Source organism: Suncus etruscus, chromosome 10, assembly GCF_024139225.1.
Source record: "Suncus etruscus isolate mSunEtr1 chromosome 10, mSunEtr1.pri.cur, whole genome shotgun sequence".
Lineage (NCBI taxonomy): Eukaryota > Metazoa > Chordata > Mammalia > Eulipotyphla > Soricidae > Suncus > Suncus etruscus.
In genome coordinates this window covers 92,931,971-92,951,635 of record NC_064857.1, presented here as the reverse complement: position 1 = coordinate 92,951,635, position 19,665 = coordinate 92,931,971, and the positions used below count along the sequence as shown (strand labels likewise).

At 37.9% G+C, this 19,665-nt stretch overlaps 1 protein-coding gene across 1 annotated transcript in view; it reads left to right on the top strand.

Annotated features, from left to right (window-relative positions):
- FBN1 (fibrillin 1) overlaps positions 1-19,665 on the top strand; it is a 271,458-nt gene that overhangs the window by 212,017 nt on the left and 39,776 nt on the right. The window contains exons 40-47 of the mRNA XM_049782524.1: positions 93-218; positions 2,440-2,562; positions 3,180-3,338; positions 5,965-6,036; positions 10,403-10,528; positions 13,246-13,368; positions 17,186-17,311; positions 19,065-19,181. Coding sequence (XP_049638481.1) covers positions 93-218; positions 2,440-2,562; positions 3,180-3,338; positions 5,965-6,036; positions 10,403-10,528; positions 13,246-13,368; positions 17,186-17,311; positions 19,065-19,181 — 972 coding nt within the window. The remainder of the gene's footprint in view (positions 1-92; positions 219-2,439; positions 2,563-3,179; positions 3,339-5,964; positions 6,037-10,402; positions 10,529-13,245; positions 13,369-17,185; positions 17,312-19,064; positions 19,182-19,665) is intronic.

The following is a 19,665-nucleotide window of genomic DNA, read 5'->3' as shown; positions in this document are numbered from 1 at the left end:
AATTGTTTTTGCTTTCCTTAAAGTGTGCACATTTTCAACCTCCTGGGCCTATCCATTGTACTGAAGAAATGTTATTGTTTTCATCTTGATAGATATTGATGAGTGCCAGGAGCTTCCAGGACTATGCCAAGGAGGGAAATGTATCAACACATTTGGCAGTTTCCAGTGCCGCTGTCCAACAGGCTACTACTTGAATGAAGATACCCGTGTGTGTGATGGTAGGTACCCTGAAAGATGGAGAAATGCTTTTCTGGTGTTGAGAACTGAATTCAAAACCCACCACACTGCTTCCAGGGAAACTTAGAATATCACAATACAGTACAATGATCTCAGTTTACACATAGCCAAGTCATGAAGTCATACTCACACTTGACTCTTCCTTGGGCCACAGTTGCATTTCTCCCTACAAAGAATTTGTTATTTCATTAAAATAAGCCATTACAATTAGTAGAATAAGAATGTAGGTCTTTGTTCAGTTGCTTCTAAAGTTTATTTGTTTCAGGTTTCTGATCTTGTCCTTCACCATTTGGTACTGATACATATAGATGAGGTGCTGTGCAGAGCTAGCCCATTTGGCTTTATGATATAAGTGGTAACTCCTGTCTCTCCTGGATAGATAGAGTCTTGTCTCTTTGAGCTTTCAGGTCACAGTACAGAGATGGTGAATGGTTTTCTCTATATAGTAGTCATACCATTGGTTAGAAAAGAGATCTCCTGATCCAGCTATACCACTCCTAGGGATACACCCTAGGAACACAAAAACACAATCCAAAAATGTCTTCTACACATCTATATTCATTACAGCAATACTCAAAATAGCCAGAATCCGAAAATAATCCAGATACCCAACAACAGATGAGTGGCTAAAGAAACTGTGGTACATCTGCACAATGAAATACTATGCAGGAAAAATTAATCAGGAAAAATTAAGTTATAAAATTTTCCTATATATGGATGAACATGGAAACTATTATGCTGAGTGAAATAAGTCATAGGGAGGGATATAGATATAGAATAATCTCACTCATTGGTTGGGTTTAAGAAAAATAAAAGACATTATAGCAATAATACCCAGAGACAATATGATGAATCCCACAGATAGGGATAGGATGCTGAAAGCAGCAAGATCAAAAAGGAAAATTACATTCAAAGGAGCATCCTTAAGATTTACAGCAGGCCTGTCACAAAACACTCTCAAGGCCAGAAGGCAGTGGTGGGATATAGTGACAAAACTCAATAAAGTGAACGCTTCACCTATAACACTGCACCCAACCAGATTCACATTCAGGTTTAAAGGAAGTATACATAGCTTCACAAATATACAACAGCTAGTGATGAGGGTTGGAAGGACCAGCCCACGATATGAAGCTTACCACAGAGTGTGGAAAGTAGTACTGGTGAAGGGGGTATTCTTTTTATAAGTGAAACCCAACTATACACATGTTTGTAATCATGGTGCTTAAATAAAGATATTATAGAAATTAGAATTAAAAATAAAGGAAAGAGATCTGGCATATGTGCTCCTTGAATCCATGTGTCAGTACTGGGTACATATATGTTGCTAGCCATGCACATGGTTCTCACATGGAGATGTCCCCTCTTATACTTTCATGCTGGGATATGTACTGGGGCACTGTCCACTTCTAAAGAAGCCTGAAATTACTCTTGGGTGTATTACTATCTCATTCTCTCCCTCACCTTCCTCAGGATTTCCAAATGAAACCTGTTTTTACTTAAAAAAAAATAGAAAAGAGAGCCCCTTGTATCCTGCATGTGAAAGATTTTACTAGCTATTCACATGTCTAGGTGACATCCACAATGAAATACTTGAGCAAGGAATGGAACTCAGCAGTAAAGTACTTGACTTGCTTGTGGAAGGCTTTGGGTTCTATCTTAAGTCCAACAACTCACCCCCAGTAAAAACAAGAAAATAATTCATGATGTTTTAGATATGTATTGCTGTGTACATGGCATATATCTCAGACCTGTAGAGTTATAAAGATTAAAGTCAACCTCTGTGTTTGAAAAAATGGAACAGGTGATATAAAACACCTAATTCATAGCTTCCCATGCAGTTTCATGAAATTAGTCACTGTCATATCCTGATACTATTTTAAATATATGAAATGTGTTGTTTCTCTGAAGGATTTTTGAGAATAATGATTTTTCCATATTCCCACCTCTACGTGTCTCTGAGTATTTTATAGGAACCCATATCAAAAAGCAAGACTTCTATATCTCTGTTTCCCAGAAGTGTACACAGATGCACAGATAAAGGGTGTAAATGAATGAGGCGAGGCATCTATTTCTTTTATTTGGGTTTTAAAGTTCCTGTGGATTTTCTCCTCCACTGTCAACATTTATATTGATACTGGGTATGAGGCTATTTCATAGAGTAACTGTTCCATATTCACACAATGTCTTTTCTCTGCATCTTAGATGTGAATGAATGTGAAACTCCAGGAATCTGCGGTCCAGGGACATGTTACAACACGGTGGGCAACTATACCTGTATTTGCCCTCCTGACTACATGCAAGTGAATGGGGGCAATAATTGCATGGGTAAGTGCAAAAATTCTCAAGAATGTATGCTTGGTCCTTGTCTGCATATAAAAAGAGTTTTTGAGTCCAGTATTAGTCTTATATGACTCACTACACTGATGTCATTCTTCTACCATCTTTCTGTGACTTTTCCTCCCCCCCCCCAAACCATATGCTGGACCATGTTTCATTATTGCATGTGGGTGGTTGGGATTTTTCTTTAAAACATAATGCTGGAAAATCCCAAACAACATGTGAATAGTACATCTTTTGTTTGACTTTTGGGTGTATCTTTATAAAATTATATTTGCATCCCTGATCTACAGTATTAAAGCATCATGTGTTGGAAATGAGAAAATTATTACCAAAGAACAGTGGTGAAATGTTACTAGTAGATGAGCAAAGTCACGTAAAGTTTATTAATGCTACCACTCCACAGTGACTTAATTCTGTGATACAAAATACCAGGAATATTCTCAATGGCTTCTTGTAACAGAGTAAAATGGAAAATTGCATAAAAGCAGAATTTTTTCTGCCTTTATCATAGTCATTATAATATAATTCAAAAGAAATGGGCCCCTTAAATATATTCTTAGATATCTTTTGTGATTTTTCCATGGCTTCATCTTTTCTTCTAGATATGAGAAGAAGTTTATGCTACAGAAATTATTATGCTGACAACCAGACCTGTGATGGAGAACTGGTATTTAATATGACCAAGAAGATGTGTTGTTGTTCCTATAACATTGGTCGAGCCTGGAATAGGCCATGTGAACAGTGTCCCATCCCCAGTACAGGTGAGTTTTAACTCAAAAAACATGATTAAATTGTTGGCTATGGATGTTAGAGAAATAAGTCTCAGCAAGGGGAGAATAGGTATTTTTAAAAATCTTCATAACAAAAAATAAAATCACAAAAATAAATATTTAAATCCATGGTTGACTCTAGTCCTTCCAGATGAAAATGATATCTAAATGTAAACCATCTCACAAAGGTGAAAATGTAAATTAAGTAGACAATATAGGCTGAATAGCAAGCAAGGGTAAGAAAGCTAATATGTAAAGTCCAGGCTGGGAATTCTTACACAATTGCCAGAGCCAAACAATAATGGTAGCTTCCAACTCTCCAGTAGTTCATATGAAAAGAGAGACATCAAGTCTTAGAATCTTGGAGCTGGAGAGATAGTACAATTGGTTCTAGTGCCTTGCATATGGCTGACCAGAGTTCTATTCCTGGAATCCTAAAATATTCACCCTTTTCCTTCTAAGAAAATGTTTTCTCACCACTGATCTGGATAAGTTACTTTCATTTTTTAATTATATATACCAATCAGTAAAAAAAAAACCTGGCCTGTGTGTATATGTGAAATTGTATGTGCATATTTCTATATATGCTTGCTTCCAGTATTATTTTATGGAAGAATTTTTTGGCTTTTTTCTTTCAAGCCATGTTTTCCCTTGAACACATTCTTTGCTGGTTGCCTTTTTTCTCCCTTTTCTACTCCACAGAATCCCATGTTCTTCCTTGAACACATTGCTCACTTTCTCTCCCTTCAGTCTTTCCAAGACAATTTCATTCAATAAAAAAATTCTTGCTTTAGGGGCCAGAGAGATAGCACAGCAGTAGGGCATTTACCTTGCATGCAGCCACCCCTGAAGGGACTCAGTTTGATTCCCAGCATTCCATATGGTCCTTCAGCCTGCCAGGGGTGATTTTTGAGTGCAGAGCCAGGAGTGACCCAGAGCACTGCTGGGTGTGGCCCCAAAACCAATTGATAAATCAATAAATAAATAAAGTTTAAAAAACAAACAAAAAACCTTCTTGCTTCACAAAAAGAAGGCATTTATTTCTTTCATGCCTGTTTTATTATAAATTTTACACAAAATTTAATGTTTTTAAAATTAGATTTTACAAAGATAGAAGCCCTATTATTTTTTGTTGTTGCTGATATTGGGCATTACTTGCTTCAGGAGACCATTTTTAAGAGACCTGATATAGACTTTCATAATGTCTGCTTAAGACTGAATATTCTTACTGTGAAATCTGCACACATGTTAGTAGGTATTCCAAAAAATTTCTGTGAATGACCAGTATCAACTGGCATGACACTTTTTAGAAGTGGAGAGTTATACATTAAGGCAATAAATCAATAAGAGAAAAAAATATGTGCTTATTAAAATACTTTCCATATTCCTATCACTAGTTTTCATTATATTTGCTCAGGAAGGCAGAGGCCATTTGAGCTCACCACATCAGCTATGGGTTAAAAGGGTTAACAAAATTTCAGAGTTAAGGAGAACAGAAGGATAGGTGTTTGCTTTGCACATGACCAACCTGGGTTCAATCTTTAGCACCCCATATAGTCCTCGGAGCACCATTAGGAACTATACCTGAGCACAAAGCCTAAAGTAAGCCCTGAGCATTTCTTGGAATGACAAAAAAAACAAAACAAAAACAAAAAATAAGCAATCAGTATCTCAGAATCAGAAAAGAATTTGGATAATTTTTAATTCACAGTTGACTATTAAAACTGATGGATTAAAGTGGGAGAATAAGCGATAGGGGTGGGGAAAGGAGGGAAAATGGAGGGAGAGAGAATGTGGAGAGAGAGAGAAAGAGAGAAAGAGAGAGATCACACCCAAAGAAATCTAGCTTCAAAATATAAGTAACGATGAGGTTTTTGACCTGATTTATTCATTAACAGAACTGACATCAGGAACTTGGCTAGATGTGCTATGGTCTCCCTTGGTATACTTTTTAAGTCTTCCCAAAACCTTATTTTTAAGCCTTCATTTTTCTTTTTTTGTAAATGGTTTACTCTTTTATGTATTTTTATTTATTACATTTTAATTTTATTGAAACCATTGTGATTTCCATAATCCTTCATAGTTGGAATTCAGACATACAATGAATCAGGACCAATCCCACCACCATTGTCAACCTCCCTCCACCAATCCCCAGAAAACCTTATTTCTACAATCTACTGAAGTCTGCTTTCCTCTTCCATAGTTGTTTTTTAAGCCTTTTTTCAAACTCTAGCTCCCTTAATGTGGAGTAAAAAAAAAAAATGCACTCTTTCTAGCCAACCACTAAGTCCAGAAGCTACAAACAAACAAATAAACAAGAAACAAAAAACCTCAAGGAAACCCAAGTTTCTCCAGGTAAGTTCCTATATGTGAGTGGCCTGTGCTGCACAAACCTCTTTCTCTCACTCACCATCATGTACATAAGGCAACTTTTCCTTCTGCATTAGGCTTAAGTAAAGGTTCCAGCATCTTGGGCACTGCTCAGGTCAATTTTCTTTAGTTCCTCAAAATGCAAATAAATACATTTCAAGAATGTTGGCTCAATTATGTTGAACCTGATGATCGCTCTTTGCTGACCCCCTCCCTGTTCCTTACCCACTTTGTTTAATCCTTGCAGATGAATTTGCTACACTCTGTGGAAGCCAGAGACCAGGTTTTGTCATTGACATTTACACTGGATTACCCGTTGGTGAGTTAGAACAATGTTGTCAGAACTTTCTGTCTTCGTCTGTGTTTTCATAAGGCAAGATACACACTAGTATTTCTTGTTTGTTGTGTTTTCTTTAGAAGTTGTTAAACAGTGTTTGTTACCTTTATCGAAATCCTGATTCTTAGCTCACAGCAAAACAGCACAAATAGCCTCTGCATTTCTGCTTCATTGGCTGTAACACATTATAGCTCATGATTAAGGGAAAAGCTTTGAAAAAATGTTGCAATCAACCTTATTTAAACCAACCCAGGGCATCCACAAAGAGAGAGATTCTGGGAGTAGGTCCAGTTAACATTTGATTTCATGGTAATTCCCAGCCCTTGCTAAGATGTGCTTTTAGTATGAATTCTCACACCAAACTTTATTGTAGATTGTTCACAGAGATCATTATTTTCTTTTAGTTTCATCTCATGTAGAACCTACACTAGTCATCTACTTTGAGAATTTCAGATAGAATTTATATATTGTTTTCAACTTGAGGTTCATTTGGTAATTGCAATCGGCACGGAGACTACTAAGTGTTAGAGATGCTTGTGCAAGATTTAAAAATTTCGCAGTGTTCAGCCAACAGAGGCAAGGAAGGCTTTTGTGATTTCAAACCAAGTAACATTAAAGTCAATGGAAAGCAATGGCATTCTCAAAATGTTTCCCCAATATAGCATATAAGCATCCTTAAAAGCCCCTCCTAGGATTGAACTAGGAGGAACTATGTGGCTAGTAGCAAACATCTACATTTCTTTCTTTCTGCCTCCTCCTCATAAGTCAGTTGAGATCCACATCATCCTTTCCAATGACCTTGTTTAAGAAAACAAGGGTCTGATCCAGCAATCAGCCCAGCTTTCTCAGTGCCAAATCCATATGCTAGTCAACGTCCAAAGAAACTTCATGGTTTGGAAAGAAAAACCGCTAAATGACATTGGCATGGAACACCTGGCTCTGGCTGCTTTGTTTTCTCCTTCCCCCAAACAGATATTTTCATCTCCTTAGAATCTCAGATCTGACAATAAGTCATCTTTAATGATAATAGTTTCCCACAGACACACCCTGAATGTATGTTGTACCCCAGCAAGGTCTGACCCTCATGGTTGGCAATAGGCAAAGACTAACTTGAAGCAGAATTAGTGTTGATCACCAGTAGAGCTGGAAAAGCCCCCAACGTCATCTGGTGCAAATGATTTTCTGGAGAGTGGAGGGGACAGAGACTCAGAGAGGGGAACGGACTCAGCCGAGGTCACCTCGCTAATTAAGAACAGAACTGGGACTAAAATCTCATCCTGACTCATAGATGCTTTGCCTCTAGCTCTTGAAACCTAGAAATATGATCGTTAGAAATACACTTATTGTTACTAAATTCCACTGTGACAAAATATTTAGATGACTGAGAAACTTTGTTTTATTTTAGCTTTATACTGTTCTTCTGAAGGGTCTTAAAATTGTTGGCAGATAGAATCCATTCATATGGGGTTAAACTATAGCAAGTTTATTAATCTTGTCTTAAAGTATAAACTTCCCCAAGCTGAGGTTCAAATGAAAACCAGACAGGAAAAGAAAATATACTTTCTAATATCTCCTTTTGTGATTCTATGCCTAACAATGGCTAGAAATTTGACCCAGCCTGCTATTGTTAAACTTGATAACACATCATTTACTTTTAAATGTTAAAAATGTGAGTATATTTTGTTGTAGCCCATACTAAATGTTATTGGTTTGCTAATGATAACTATTATAATATTTCTTTAATAGTTTTAACAAAATAAATTTAAAAATGTGTAAAAATCAAGGCATAATTTTACTCATATTCAAAATAACATTGGACCTTTTAAGATACAAGTTTTCTTTCTTCATTAGCAATCCGTTTGCCTTCAAGCAAAATCTTGTGTACATGATTTCAGAAGAACCTAAATAAATATATAACCTGTAAAATTTCTACTTTAAAACTGATTGACCTTATTTTTTATTGAGATAATATAGGTTGTAAGAGTGTAAATGTTTCTGTGTTTTAGGAGTACATATAAAAATGTTACCAGTTTATATCTACTGCCAAAGTGCCAAAATATCTCAGTCCAAGTCCATAAGATCTTTTCAAGCCATACCTTCTCCTTTTCTCGGCAATGGGTTGGTTTTAGACTGTGATTCTTTTGAATTTGTATTTGACTTTATAGGCTCCACTTGAGTCTATGGCTGCAAAGTACTGTACAGAGGTACTCTGAGTCTGTTTAGATTGTTGCAGTTTAACTCACAAATAGTCCTGATAATTACATGTAAACAAAGCTGTCTCAATGAATTAGAAAGATATTCCTTCTAGCTTCCTCAGTGCTTTATTGGACTCTACCAAGGTCAGGGGCTCTACCAGGATACCAGGTACTTCCATAGTGATTTACTCCTGGTATCAAATTCTGACTGCCTCAAATTGTTTGTGAGATATTTGGCAGCTTCTATCTGTCTTGGCCTCCATCCCATCATCTATCTGATGAGAAGAGACAAAATACCTGAAGATTGTCTCCTAGGATGACTCATGAGTGAGTAAATCCAGGTTGCATGTTTTACAAACATCCCAGACATATAGCAAGAGAGACCCCATTACTGATTTTTGAATGGTGAAGAGTTAAGAGCAGGTCAGATATAGGGTTTAACCAGCAGGGTCAGTGTGTTTGGCAAGGCCTATATAGAGAGCTACCTCTCTCTGCCAGACCTGGTTTAGCAATCTGGTTTCTAGCTTCCACTCTCACTTCCACTTTAGTCCTCTTTTGATGTGTACCATCCCTGATTCCTTCTTTTTCTTTCTTTGTGGAAAGAAAACAAAGTAGTTTTCTACATGCCAAGTGCTTTGGGTCACTTTTAGCTCTGTGCTGGGATCACTCTCAAGTGGTGCTAGAGATCAAAACTGGATCTCCTACAAGCAAAGTAGGTACTCAGGTTGACTACTATCTCCTGGCACCTTGGGTTCAGTTTTTTGTTTTGGTTTTTGGGCCACACCCGGCATTGCTCAGGGGTTACTCCTGGCTGTCTGCTCAGAAATAGCTCCTGGCAGGCACGGGGGACCATATGGGACACCGGGATTCGAACCAACCACCTTTGGTCCTGGATCGGCTGCTTGCAAGGCAAACGCCGCTGTGCTATCTCTCCGGGCCCGGATTCAGTTTTTTAATTCCCTTCTGCTTCCCTTCATTATAGGTGTTGTTGTGATGGCCATACTACAGGACACATATGCTCTCAGGATAGTCATACCTTTAGCTGTGGTGCTTGGCAAAGGTTAAAAGCTCACACAGTTGGCTATAAGACTCACTCGGGATTGCACTCATTATATAAGCTTTCATTATATTTCATTTATTATATAAGCTCTCTGGGTCTCTGGAACTTACAGCTTGAAATTCACATATCATGGTTGTGATGCCTGCCAGGAATTGCTGCAGTTATCATACACACATGCTCAACAGGGATTGCTTTTCCTGGCCAGGCGCTTATACATCTTTCCAGTTGCAATGCTTTCTAGGGTTCACACTCCTTTTTTGTGGCTTTTCATCCATACCTAGCAGTTGTGCGGCCCAACACTTTCTTTGGCACTGCTAAGCACAGACAGCAGGACTGCCAGGATCATGCTTAGCACATGTGAGACACTTGAACTTAACTTACTATATGCATACAGTGAAGGTATTCAAAGCCCTAGTGCTATTGTTCTGGGTTCTTTGACTAATTTTAATGGGCACTGAACATCGGTCAGAGAGTATGCAAGGGCTGGGGCCATTATGAAGCAGCAGCTAAGCCCAGATTCTGATAGAAAGTTCATTATACTGGAACAATTCTTCAGTGCTGGCCTTCTCTTTAGAGCCAACTGATACCCTCAGAACTGTTCTGCAAAGATCAATGAAGGGAGATGGGTGTGGAAACAATATTCTAATATTCTGGATGGCTTTGCCCATAGGCTCCCAGTTCTACTCTAAAACGCCCTTTCTCTCCTTTCCAAACTACATCACACAGTTGGACAGACAGGTCATCTCTTGTTGATATTCTATTTTGTTCTGTTCATCTAGTACCCACTGCCTGGTGGGTACAAAGATAACCCCCCCACTGGTGTAAATTTGATGCTCTGAAACATAATTAAAATGACAGATTGGCATAAGTGTCTAGAAGGTGGTTGTGCCAAGTTACTTCAATGTATTCTTTACTGATGGCTCCTATTTTCATTATCACTCTCCCAATTCATACATGTCCAGGTGCACCTTCTTTGATTAGGATCTATAAACCTTATTTAGAATGCCATTTAGAAGTAGTTATCATTCCTATTTACCCTGTCTGGGAATCATGTGCCTTTCTGTCTCTCACACTTGGCTGTTCATGTCTTTAGATATTGATGAATGCCGAGAGATTCCTGGAGTCTGTGAAAATGGGGTGTGTATCAACATGGTTGGCAGCTTCCGTTGTGAATGTCCCATGGGCTTCTTGTACAATGACAAGTTGTTAATTTGTGAAGGTAAGTGATGTTATCATCCTCTAATGCCCAGAAATGAGCCAACTGACTACTTGAACACACATTGGGCAAATTTCACAGTAGTGAAATGGTAGAAATCCTTTCAGCTCTAGAAATAATCAAGGGCATGGAGTGGAACAACATGAAATTTTATGCAAAAAAAAAAATTAGTAACTTTCGGTGGAAAAGAAGTAGAAATAGGATGGACACTCAATGGCTGCACACCACACACACTTGACTCACACACAAGCACAGACAAAGCATTCGATTTCCCAGATGATATAAAAAAAAATCTTGAGTTCCTGGGTGTGTCCAATATATTGCTTTTGTTTCACATTGCTTGAAAGAGAGCATGAGTGCTAGGCAGTCATCTTGAATTCACTGCCAACCAGATCATGTGAGACTCCCAAGTGAAAACAAGGTTAATGCAAATATTCCAAATGCATGAGAAAATTCCAAATGGCAAGAACAGCAAATTCGATTTTATATGAAGAATGTTGGCATGCACGCAAATGGTTCCTTTTTATTTTCAAATTACCTCCCCCTTGCCATGTGTATGCGTTATGATTCTGTGCATTCCTTGCAGCAGCACTTCATATTTTTCCTACATCTGGGGAAGATAGAGTTCTTTTAGATTTTAGTAAAAGAGACATGACTTCTCATTAAATATCCCATGTGCTCTAGGATAGCTGAAATAATAATTTTTAATTTAATACTTAAACTTGGGGCCTCTGGTGGAGCTTTGTTGAGGTAAGAATGGGTTATTACCACTTAGAGATTATATTGGAGAATACATGTCAATCTTTTAATGTCTAAAAACTCTAATAAGAGACAGCTTATAGACCATGAATCAAGTTATTGTCCCAATTACAGTACATGTTTTGGTCTAACCTCCTCAACTGACTTTTATTTACTAAGGCCTGTCCCTTGTTCACCATGCTGTGATGGAAAGTAGGAATGAAGTGGAGACATCTTTATGTCCTAAGGAGAAAGTCACTTATAGCCTTGGTCCTGTGCTTTGGGGTAACCTTCAGAACCTAGGATCTGATGAGGAAGCATGGTCTTTCTCATTGCCTAGATTTTCAACTTTCATATAGCCTTCAGGATAACTGCCAACTTCTGTGGCCTTGTACTTCTCTTTCATTCAAAACCTTTTCATATGGCTCTATCACTTGCTGCCTCTGTGATACTTAACATTTGCTGGTATAGCAGCCCTTGACCAAAACCTTAAGGCCTGGCTACCCTTGATCAGCAAATAAGGTTGGGGTTTTCTGGAAGGAAAGCACTTACTTTGTTGTCAGGCTCACAATTAGTGGAGAGTGAGCTTACAAAGTCTTCCCACTTAGTTTCTCTTAGACAAGACACTCATCTTCCTAGGAAATGCTTTGCCCCATGTCAGCTGCTTCCCAGCACACCCTTAGCTCTCAGAATTAGAAATCAAAAGCTGATTGCATATAAATCTTGGCAGCAAGGAAGTTGGAACTGATTCCAGACGTGACTTCAGGAGTCTCTGTGTGTCCGCCTGGCCCAAGTGTGCAAATAAATAGATAGTAGGTATCTGATCTGACACAGAAGTCTTTGTCTGTGACACAATTTGGCTTCTCCAACACTAAGTTTTGTATTTCTCTATCCTTAGTTAGGAGCAGGGCAAGTGTGATAAGGGGAGATAGGGCTTGGTGGTGGGTCCATTGTAATCCCCAAGGTAGGCCCACTTACTCTTTTGGGTCTGTTGCATAGAGAGGCACACCTACCTTACACTGGACAGAAATTCTCCCCAACTGACAGACAGCCATGCCTACATTTTCCCAGGTCCAAGAAGCAGAGGCTGATGTATTTACTGCCCCCTGGTGGGAACTTCTTTGCCTGAATCAACTTCTGCCTCAGCCTCCAGTTGTGAGTCTAGGGCGGGCTCCCATGTGCATTACAGGCATGTCCTTCATGGGACTTTAATGAGATTGTTTGCCTGGGATAGGAATGTGAAGAATAGATTTTTCCCCTTGAGACAGCCTGGACTATGCAGTCACTTGATGTCAGAAATTTGAAGAATATTTTTCATTGTTGTCATTGTCATTTTTTAATGTAAGTAAACAGCCCCTAGGGCATAATCAATATCCAGGAGGGCCGGTTGGTTTCAGTAGTTTTACGGTCAGCCTTTCTGTGACAGTTCCTTGAATTGATGGCCATGTGGCAGTAATTTAAGCTCAATGGGCTTTCTGGCAGCCAGAAGCCCCAACATCACCTACAAGCTTATTGAAATGTAGTTTCTCAGGTCAATTCCCAGACAGACTAAGCCCAAATCTTCTTGTCAACAAGATCCCGAATTTGCCTGCACATTAAGGCCATGAGATGTTCTGATCTACAAAGCTTACAGCTTCCAAACCGAAGCAAACCTGATTCAATCCTAAAAAAACAAAAACAAAATCAAAAACAAAAAATCTCTGCACTTTGAACAAATTCAAGACTTCCTAGCCTATCAATTTATGCCTATGTCAAACCCTGGCCCTAGCTCCAAAGTTTCATGTGCAACATCACAGTCCACCTGTAGTCATAAATCAAGTTCTGACATGTATGAAAAAGATTGAGGAAAGGGGGTATTCAGGCTTCATCCTCAGTTCCATAAAACTGGTCTGCATCAGAAAACAAATGAACTTTTATATGAGAAACTGCATATGGTAGACACCGAATTCTGTGCTTTACATTCAGTTCTCTTCTGCTTATAGATATTGATGAGTGCCAGAACGGCCAGGTATGCCAACGCAATGCTGAATGCATCAACACCGCTGGCAGCTTCCGCTGTGACTGCAAGCCTGGCTACCGCTTCACCTCCACTGGACAGTGCAGTGGTAAGTACAGCCCTGTGAATGCAGGCACCCACCCACAAGTCTTTTCTCTCTGTGATCCAGATATCTGGGATTTCTTTAGAAGCAGTTAGAATAAAACACTCTTAAGTCCAGATTTAGACAGCTGAGTTGTAATAACTAAAATATGAGAAAGGAAAATAGTTGAGATGTATCTTTCTGCCCTATTCTTTATGGATGTGATGTTTTCCAAGTAAGAATTAAATCCTGGGGGCCAGTACAATAGTCTCCTGCAGGTAAAGCACTTCTTGCCTTGCACACAGGCGACAAAAATTCAATCCTTGGCAGCCACCCCTCCCCCACCCACTAGAATCCCTGAGCACAGATCCAGGAGTAAGATGTAAGCCTTGAGCACCACATGGTGTGGCCCAATGCCACTAAAAATAAATCGCATGCATAGATTCCATATTTGTCTCTCTGCCAATGTCTATTCACATGTTTAGGTATTTTCACTCAAACATCTGTGTGTGCACACGTAAGTACCCACACCATTATTTGAGTCAGAATCAAATAATTTTTTCCCTTTTATATAGTCCCCCTTAGACAAGAGGGATCCCCCCCACCTTGCCAGTCAGATACCCCAAGCCTGGTCATGGAAGCAGATACCCTAAGAACAAAAAAAATTGCAATTTAGATTTTAATTGTGAAGGTAATTTTATCTTGAAATGTGAAAAGAACATAGCAAGATCAAATTCTCTCCTAAGTATCTTCCAGATAAACTATCACTCACCAGGCAAGCCACCTAGGATTAGCCCTTTCTTAGCTGTAAATCACCTACCGTGAAGTTAGAAATTATTCTGAGATTAGAATTTTGTTCACTTTTGTCTGGCGAAAATTAAAATACTGATGCCTTCAGATCAGAAGTCAGATAATACCTTGCAATGATTTATGTTGTTAATTTTGAAAGTAATTATAAATCAGCATATATTTAGCAAGGAGATCAGGAAAAATGTGCTATTTTGCTTCTGGTTCATTTCACAGGGTGTTTCCTAGGTTTTTCATGTGTTTGTGAATGAAACAACACAAGGAAAACACAGTCATATTTTCCTGGATTTCTTTGCCCACCCATGATTAAGTGGTAGGAAGTCCACTACTCTCTGTAGGGTATTTTGCATTGTTTTATGAGACCTTGGTGGGAAGAGGTTGTAATAGCAGAACAAAAACTCACTTTGAGAATCAAAACTTGTTTTGCTGAGTTTAAAGGAACATGTGCAAGTGTTTAGCATTTTGTCAACAGAGCAGTTATTATCTATGTATTAAAAAAATCAGGACAGGAAAAGTGGGATGTCTCTGATAGAAGTCACAATGCCCTAGTGAAACTTGGCATTGGCACCCTTTCCCTGCATTTTGCTTTTAATTTATACTTTGAAATGGAGTGAAATACTTCCAATCAAAATAAAGAATTGCTGATTATATAGAACTTGTCAGTTCACACCATTTCACAGGAAGGCAAGGATTGGAGAAAGCTATTTATGCATCAAGACAGTATGTCCAGCCAGAGTCTGCTAGGGCTTAAGGCCTGCCACATTTTCTTGTGGGGTTATAGTACGAATATATTCATTGAGCCTTCCGCTGTGATAAGTTCGAGGAGAGAGTTTGTTTGTAGCCAAAACTCAATTCTATCATTTATCAAAACCATCAGAAGAAATAAAATTAATTGAGTTATTCAACTCTCCAGCTTCTAGAATTGAAGATTCTGGATATGTATTTATTTAGATCTTATTTTAAAATTGTTTTACAGTATATTTAAATGCTATCCTATGTGTGATATTTTTAGACATATTGTAAAATCATTCTTGCCCTCTGTGTCTAAGATGAAAAGAATTAAAATTTTCTTTCTATCCTACAATTTTATATGAGTCCATAGTACAGACTTTCAAATCCCAAATCACAGCTGACCATAATACTAACATATTACTAAATACTAAATCTAACATATTACTAAAAGCAACTAACAGAGTTGCTGAGAGATCTGAAAGAATAATTATGTATCTAAGCCCAGGACAATAATATGATAACAATCTGATTTGATGAGCTATGGAGTTAGAACAAATACAGTTCCTTCTGGAAAGTCTTGGTCATTTAATGACAAGAGACACGTTCTTCCCACTATTTCCTGTGATCGTGTCTGTCTCCTGACTGTGTAAATCTCCATCATGGTAATTATGTAAACTTTCAAATCTCACCCTCAGAATAATCTCCCAATTCTTGAGCCTAATTTTCTCATTTCAAGATAAAATTATCTTCACAATTAAAATCTAAATTGCAATATTCCCTTTCATCAATAGAATCTCAACGGACTCCATGTTTCACTTTTTTAAAATCATCAGGAATAGGCAAAAAAAAAAGGAAACAAAAACCCTCACTGAAGATCTCTTTCTAAGATCATTTTCTTAATTTCTTCTTGCTCTAGAGCAAACACCACCCTACTCTCTGGTATACTTCAGTATGCTTAAAATCAGCTGATTACAGAGCTTAAAATGGAAGTCAATTCCTTCTGCCTGTATCAAGAAGCATTCTGTCCATTTTAAACACATTTTCTCCAATGGGAATAATCATAATGTGTTAAGATAACCCGTATTTTATATAGTGTGCTATGTAGTAGCTCCAAAACTGGTATATACCAACCTCCATTTTTACAATAATTGTAATATTGACATTTATAAAATTTAAATTTATTGGTTAAAGTTCTATGATTTTCAATCGTATTGCTGTTATTAGTAGTTTCTCATGCACATAATTCTAACACTAAATTCATCAACAGTATAACCACCTTCTTTTTCTAAGGACCACAATGCCTTCCCTTTCAACCCCCCTTAAATATCCTCTCACCAATACTGTATAGGTAAATTCTTTTGTATGGCCTTTGGTCCATTGAACCAGAGTCCAGGCTGTCACTATGCTTCTTAATATGTTTGTCAGAAGTGGCATTCAGCTATTGTGCTTTCTCCTATGTAACAATAGGAAAATGAGAACAATACTGTGCTTTTCCAAATGCATTGGCCCTAAAAACAGAATCTTAAGTGCTGTTTAAAATTAAATCTAAGACATAAAAGGCCATAATTATATCATTGATGGATCTATGCCATAAATCCTAACTTTCAGATAATTCGATTTCAGGAGATCAAATATTCACTTGAGGATCAATATAACTTAGAGACTTAAAGACTGGCAGAAGCGAGGGGAAAAGGTTTTCTTGATGGATTTTCTTTCAATTTTGTTATAATTCTCTAGGTGTAGTCCCTAAGAGTTCATGATTTGATCCATTAAATCCTGACTAAACAAAACACTTGATTCATTCCATGTATAGTCTGTGAGATTGTTAAGGTAGATATTGAAATATGAGTTTTATCCCAGGTTGGACACTTTTCCATTTTTTGTGTGTGTGTGGTTTTTGGGTCACACCCGGCAGTGCTCAGGGGTTATTTCTGGTCCCAGGCACAGAAATTGCTCCTGGCAGGCACGGGGGACCATATGGGATGCCGGGATTCGAACGGATGACCTCCTGCATGAAAGGCAAATGCCTTACCTCCATGCTATCTCTCCGGCCCCAGTTCTGCTACATTTTACCTCTCAATTTTCTCAGCTTTCAGAATACTTTTGAGCACTGCAGCCAGTTTTCAATGCATTAACAGTCTGAAATTGCTAATAAATAAGGACAAAGCGTGATAATTTTGAAAAATATAGGTAAAATGCCCAGTTCTGTTTTACTGACTTTGTTTAGAGCTCAGATTAATCTTGCCATTCCTAGATATTCTGATTTTGTCTTCTAAACATTCATTTATGATGCTTTGTATTATAGATCGCAATGAATGTCAAGAAACACCCAATATATGTAGCCATGGACAGTGTATTGATACAGTGGGAAGCTTTTATTGCATTTGTCACACTGGCTTTAAAACAAATGATGATAAAACTATGTGTTTGGGTAAGTATGTCATTGTTACTTCACTTTTTTTTCTTTACATTCCTATTGTAAACTCATTTCTATCTGAATGTACATCAAAATTGATAGTAAGTTTATAAGTAGGATTTTTTTTTTGCTATTTCTAAAACATTATTTGCTATGTTACCTTTGTAATTTTTAACATAAGATTCACTCTTTGATGTTCACTTGATTGTCAATTCAGGAAAACTTTTGGCTAAGTAATTAAGACATTAAGATAAAAATTTTAATTGTACTAGTGTTAATGGCCAAGATACTGTTCTTTTATAATAATTATAATTCTCAAAGAAAAAGTTATTTTCCCAGGGAAAAGACTTCAAGATTTTAAACCTATTTCTTGGTTTCCCACTGAATCAGGATACCCGTTTAGATTAAACTTCAAATGCCTATCTAATCAGCAATTTCATTCCACCTCTTTCCTCTCTCGACTTTAAAGTAATATCCACTAGATCTTTGGGAAACTTTATGAATATGAACCTCTTTCTTAGCTGCAAAAAGAATAATCAATAGAATAATTTTTAAAGTATATATCTTCTTTCCTTGGATTAATTAGACTTATCCAGTAAGTAACATGTCCATAAAATATTGTGTATTCTTCAAAGCAGATAGCAAGCCTTACTTAATTTGTGTAACCAGTTCAGCTCATCTCTGGGAAACTTACTCCCATGTAATTGTAAGATTCTTACCACTTTCTAGGGAAGAATTTACCCAGAAGAGCTAAAATACAAGTCTGGGGGAAAATGTATTTTTTTATCACTGGCAGAGAGATTCATCTGGATGTAGTTTTGAAACACAGATTCGTATATTAGATCACTTTGGGTTCAGCTCTAGAGTGCTGCTTAGGAGCCCAGATAATTGTAGAAGCATCATTAAACTTTGAAAGAATAGAAAATACCAACTGCAGACATTGCATCTTGCTAGCCTGAGGTATTATTTTTCACTACTTATCCATCCTTTACCCTTCGCCTTATTCTGCCTCACTCTCCCAAACCAGCAGTATCCCCTGGCTTCCATTTTTATGTTTTATTTCCTCCTCACCTCCTCTCTAAGAAAGATGTTGCTGCTCAGTTGCTGTACCAAGATTCAAAAACACACAAGACACCAAAGAGCTTTGCCAAATAGAAAAGATAAAGAGATCAGCTTAAATAGAGATAATGATGGAAGAGCATATGAAAAAATGTCAAATATTTATTTTCTTCATATTGCATTAGATTATAAAGGAGGCAGGTGGGAGTGGTTATGGACTTTGGGGCATGGTCTGGGAAAAGGCAAAAAAGTACCTGAAATGTTAGGTGAGTTAGAAACTTAGTGAATTTTGTTCTTACGTGGTGAACTGGAATGAGAATCTTGAAGGCCAACTTTAGTCAAAGATGGCAGCAAATCTAGCCTCAGATGCACACAGAACTTTCCAGTTCTGAGTGAAAATATTTGAGATAAGTGACATGGGTGGAGAATTTTAAAAGTACGTAAAATAAAATCATTTTTTTGTCTAGTTCTTATATACTTACCTTGACTCTTTTCATATGCCAACCAAGGAAGTGATTCATTTAGTTTAGAACTTACCTCTGTCTGGTTCCTCATATGAAGCCACCACTGCTGGAGCTCAGACAAGCATCAACCAGCTCTAAGCCGTCAGATTACACTTTGTGAACTGTCAAATGCTCTGAACTCCAGGCAAGCACATGACCTTTTCTTCCACCAATAAGCATGTCTTTCTATGTTTTTTCCCTCCTAGACATAAATGAGTGTGAAAGAGATGCCTGTGGAAATGGAACTTGCCGAAACACCATTGGCTCCTTCAATTGCCGTTGCAATCATGGTTTTGTCTTATCTCACAACAATGACTGCATAGGTATGTGTTGACTCAGTCACCTTAAGAAGTCACATATGGGGCCGGGCGGTGGCGCTGGAGGTAAGGTGCCTGCCTTGCCTGCGCTAGCCTAGGACGGACCGCGGTTCGATCCCCCGGTGTCCCATATGGTCTCCCAAGAAGCCAGGAGCAACTTCTGAGCGCATAGCCAGGAGTAACCCCTGAGCATCACAGGGTGTGGCCCAAAAACCAAAAAAAAAAAAAAAGAAGTCACATATATATATGCCTATAACTCATATCATCTCCAGTGGAATGGCTTATTATCTTCTTTTTTAATTTTTAATATATGCCATCCTAGATATGGCAATTGGCTAAAACTAAGCCTGCAAGGAATAATTCCTGAGTGCAGGGTTAGAATAATCCCTGAACGTAATTGGGAATGACCCCCCAAAAAAACCCAATATATTCTTCTTGTAAACTGTGCCAACATATTCATAATAACAGTAATGAATCAAATTTTATAGCA